Consider the following 4,601-nt stretch of genomic DNA (forward strand, 5'->3'; position numbering starts at 1 on the left):
AATTGTACTATGTTAACAAATGGCTGGCATAATTTTTACAGCTCATTCAACTCACAGTCCTAGCTTATTAAAATTATTAATAGAAGAGCCCAGAAGACAGTGATAAATCAGCATTGTCACCTGGATCTGTAATCTATTCTTCAGTGAGTTAGAGTTGTGAAATAAAGTAACTGACACCGAATAATCTTCTCATTGAAAAGCTTACTTAATCCAGTCTCAATAATAGCCATAAACTATTCCAGGTGAGAGTTTTCCCACTGAGATCAATATTAATTGTATAAGCAGATCAAGAGCCCTAAAAGAAACTAAAAACTTTAAATTAATTCCTGGCATTTAACCCTAGTGTAACACCTCATACCTTCAAATCTTTCATATTTCTTCCTTTCTGCTTCCCTCCTTGTCTTTGCCACCTTACAGACACTGTGTTCTGCAGCAAATTATACGACAGTTTCCCATTTTGCCATATTTAAAGAGCTGCTTCCTGACTTTCTCAAGTCAGTGAGCCGGGTTATGTATTCTTTTCTTTTAGTCTGTGTTATGTAACCTTAAAACCATGACTATTTCTGAAATAGAAAAGATAATCACAATTTTGTTTCAAAAGTCCAAGACCATTTGACTTACAATCATGTAGTTTTACTCCTGCAAGACACAGAATTCCCCTAAAGCGTTCTTAGGATAAACCCACAGTGACATTTTGGACTAATATGGGGTGCTATATGCCACATCGGCATCCTTCCACACACTCTAGCTACTACAGGTTGATGCCTTCCCTTACTAAACTTTCAGTCATTTAACAGCAAACCTGATCCACCCTAGAACATATATCACAACAGACACCTGCTACAAGAAGGTATCAAAGACTAACATTCCAAGCTAAACAGAGCTGAAGAAATCTCACATGTGTAAAGCACCACCAGAGAGGTTCAAGAATTACGCTGCATTCAACACAAGCTGCAGCTAAATTGTGAGTAAAAACATGAAAGCATCTTTATCTGGTATAGGGACTGAAAGAGCAAATTAAATTCACAGGAAATTAAATAAATCAGCTGTAAATGCCACCCATCTTGATAAATAAAAAGGAAATACCAACAAGTACAATATCTGTGAAATGAAAAAACATCTGATATGCATGGATTATCTTAGTCCCTACACTTCATTATCCTAACGACAATAGGATAAGAAAGAGAAAACAATCTCATTAGCACATCTTTATACTGGGTTAGCTAGTATGACTTGCAGAATAGAAAGGAATTTCAGCTTCCAAAAAAAGAAATAGCTGTGTCATACAATTATCCTCTCAGTGTGCTTGATGAATCATCTTGAACTTAGATAAGTACAGTATGCCATATAGTATTCTTTTCCTGTGGAAACGTTTTCCAAGACTGTGTACCTATATCAATAGTATCCGAGTCTCCACTGTTTTATCAATTAACTGCCAGACATAAGAAGTGACAAACCCATTCTTTAAATCTAATTGTTATTTCTAACACACAATCAAACTATATTCCTTTTCAAAACTTAACAGATGAATTGGCCTACAAGCATGCCAGACAACCAGGTTTCTGGATTTACTGAACAGTCCTAGCTTTCTAATGTAGCAATTAAAGTCATCTCTACACTTGCAACTTGGTGCTCTTACACAGATCAAATATAGTGGTATGAACACTCTATTTTAGAATTCTATTAACAGATTAGTTACACTTTAACAAATTATTATTTAAATTGTTGCATTCTACAGGAACATTTTAAAACTCCTGTCTAGGAAGTGAAATTATGAAGAAACTCTTGTTCCTAGCATATGAAGGTTTATGTCTATTCTGTACTAGCGACAGGTCACAATAAGCATAAAATAATCTAAACTTGTGCATGTTGCATCTGTAATACAGCATTTTTTACAGACTGTATGGTAGAATATGATTCTTACTATTTCTGGAGATCTGTATTTAGCTTTTGCTTGGATTTATATAGAAAAATGTTCCTTTCAACCTTTTAAAGAGCATGTTGAAAAATACAGGTTAAACTCTAATTTACACTAACTATAGGTTAAATTCTAATACTAGAAACAAATTGTAATACACCTACCAAAATGATGTCTCCTTGGGTCCCCATTAAAGATGGAATTTGTTGGTTGTCTTTTGCAGCTTTAATATGACCTCTGGCCTCATTTAACTGCTCTTCCACAGATTCCCAATTATGCCAATTTTCACAAGCCCAATCTTCTGAGAATTTAGGAATTGGATTTATTCCATGTTTTTTGTAAGTAATCAGTGATACTACTTGCCATCCTGCTGACTATACCAATTTGTCATGAATGGATAATTTAGGCCACTTAAAGAATCACCGCCAAAGATAACAGAGCGCGAATGATTTTAATATAAATTTGTAGAGAGCGCAACTTAACAGAATCCGATGGCAAGGTTCACTCTATTACTTATTCAACAGGGAAAAGGTATACAGAGAGAAACCAAATTACTATTACACTGGAATGATTTACTCTTGTGTCAAATCAAGTTAATGTGTATATTGAGGAAAGTAGGGGAGACCCTCCCATTGAGTCACGAGGTTCAGAGTGGACCAAAATCCACCCCTAGTCCCAGACTTGGTCAATGGTTTGTGACTAAGGCTAGGTAAAGAAAGTAAAGGAATGCCCTCCCGTTGAGTCACGAGGTTCAGAGTGGACCCCCTTGCTTTCTAAACTCCTTCTCAGAGAAGGATCTAGGTGCGGCTGAATCCACTCCTAGTCCCAGACTTGGTCAACGGTTTATGACTAAAGGGATAGGGTATCGGGGATTCTGTTGTAGTGGTATATGTTCTGCTTGGTGTAACTTTAGGATGGCAACAATTTAATACAAAATAACAGCGATCAAATTCACTAATGATATCGAGATAAAAATCACAATACCGAATTATATAAAGCTTAGCAGCATAATCAACTTAAACTTACTAAGATTCCTTAATCACACACACATATAGATGTAGAGGTAGAGAAAAGAGATAGATATCTACAAAGGTACCTATTAAATATCCCCCTCGAATTCAGTCAAATACTCACATCGAATGCTTTGCGTTGCTCAACAGGTGCACAGTCAAGCCTCTGAGCTGATCACAAACTGAGAGGCGTCCCACTCAGAGGGAGGTGCTGGTCACAGCCCGCTGTGGTCCAGGAGAGCTCAAAAGGTCTCACTTGGGACCACTATTTATAGGACTGGGAGATGACTGACTTCAGCCATCAGTGAGTTTCCACAATCCAGGCAGGTGATTTCTCAAGTTTTAACACTACCACTGCCAGGACTGTCCGGAGATAATTGATCAGTTCTGTTCTTGTTCTGTACCTTGTTTAGGTAATCTGTTCCTGATACACTCAGTGCCATTCTCCTCCTTGGCCACACAAGAGTGCTTGGTACAGCTGAGGGGCTCTCAACCACCAAACACTTTATTCAGAGGCCAAGATTTGTCAGGCAACTTAGAGCCGCCCAGGTACAAGGCAAAGGCAGCAGGGGGGCATGCACCACCACAACATTAAAATAGGCTTTGAGAAAGACATTGAAAAAAGGAAAAAAAAGTCTGTTACCTACATTGTTTATGTATTCAGAAAGCAAGTCTTGGAGAGCTTGGCGGATAGCATTGCATTCAGCAATAATGCGTTCTCGATGAAAATCGCGCGTGCAAGAAGAATCAGCTAGCAAAGCCGCTCCACTGATAATAGCTTCCAGGCGTTTCTCTAGTGATGGCCTTATTTTCTCTTCATTTACTACAAGAGGATCCAGGATAATTAAATTCTGGAAAACATTAGGAGTACAGGTAAGAAAAAAGTCAGTCCAATTAAGTTGCTGCTTTATTTTCCTACTTGCATGAACTACTGTGATACTATGCTTCCAGGACTTACAGCTAGCCCTTTCCCCTTGAAGTACCTAAACTGCTTTTGACCATGGCAGATTGTGTTTTCCCTGCTGGAGCTATGCATACAGGTCATTTGCAGACAAAGCCAAGTTCTCTCTGCCATTCAGATCTCACTAGTTATAAGCCAATACCCACGTTAGCAAATCCTACTGGCCTGGACCCAGTGCTAAGACGACAACAGAGCTTTCCAGCCAGAGCTGGTTCACACCTAAGCACCTCACAGAACAATTAAAACAAGATCACATCTACCTGCAGGCCATGTTGACATCTTCTGACTACACCTGCCTTGTCTCTGATTCCTTCCTCTGTTTCCTGCTTTTGCTGCATGAGATTTAAGATTTTCATCCTTGGTTTCAGTCTGCACCTGTATCTGGCATTTCTTCTTCTACAAGGCATTTCAATTCTCCTGGAAACAGAAATGCTATTTATCTACCTATACCAATATGCACGCATTCTTATCACTGCAATATCTGTTTGGTCTATCAACCTTCACAACATCCTGCTCTACAATGGAAAACTATCAACCTCATTTTATAAACAAAGAACTGAGGCCCAGACTGCCAGGATCATGGCCATAGAGAAGGTATGTCTTAAAACAGGCAACTGCATGCCATCTTCCCTAGTTCTCAGCCAGCATTGTTTCCCCTCTTCGAGTTTTGTCAGTGTGGTTGTAAAAAAAGTATTTCTTCTTTCAAACTCTT

General features: G+C 38.6%; 1 protein-coding gene across 1 annotated transcript in view; it reads right to left on the minus strand.

Annotated features, from left to right (window-relative positions):
• Positions 1 to 1,146: 1,146 nt before the first annotated feature.
• The window catches only part of CTNNA3 (catenin (cadherin-associated protein), alpha 3), a 14,725-nt gene continuing 11,270 nt past the window's right edge, over positions 1,147 to 4,601 (minus strand). Inside the window, exons 4-6 of the mRNA XM_010292997.1 lie at positions 3,572 to 3,779; positions 2,083 to 2,219; positions 1,147 to 1,161 (exon numbers count right to left, since the gene is read on the minus strand). Of these exons, the coding sequence (XP_010291299.1) occupies positions 1,147 to 1,161; positions 2,083 to 2,219; positions 3,572 to 3,779 (360 nt within the window). The remainder of the gene's footprint in view (positions 1,162 to 2,082; positions 2,220 to 3,571; positions 3,780 to 4,601) is intronic.

Source organism: Phaethon lepturus, unplaced genomic scaffold, assembly GCF_000687285.1.
Source record: "Phaethon lepturus isolate BGI_N335 unplaced genomic scaffold, ASM68728v1 scaffold9358, whole genome shotgun sequence".
NCBI lineage: Eukaryota > Metazoa > Chordata > Aves > Phaethontiformes > Phaethontidae > Phaethon > Phaethon lepturus.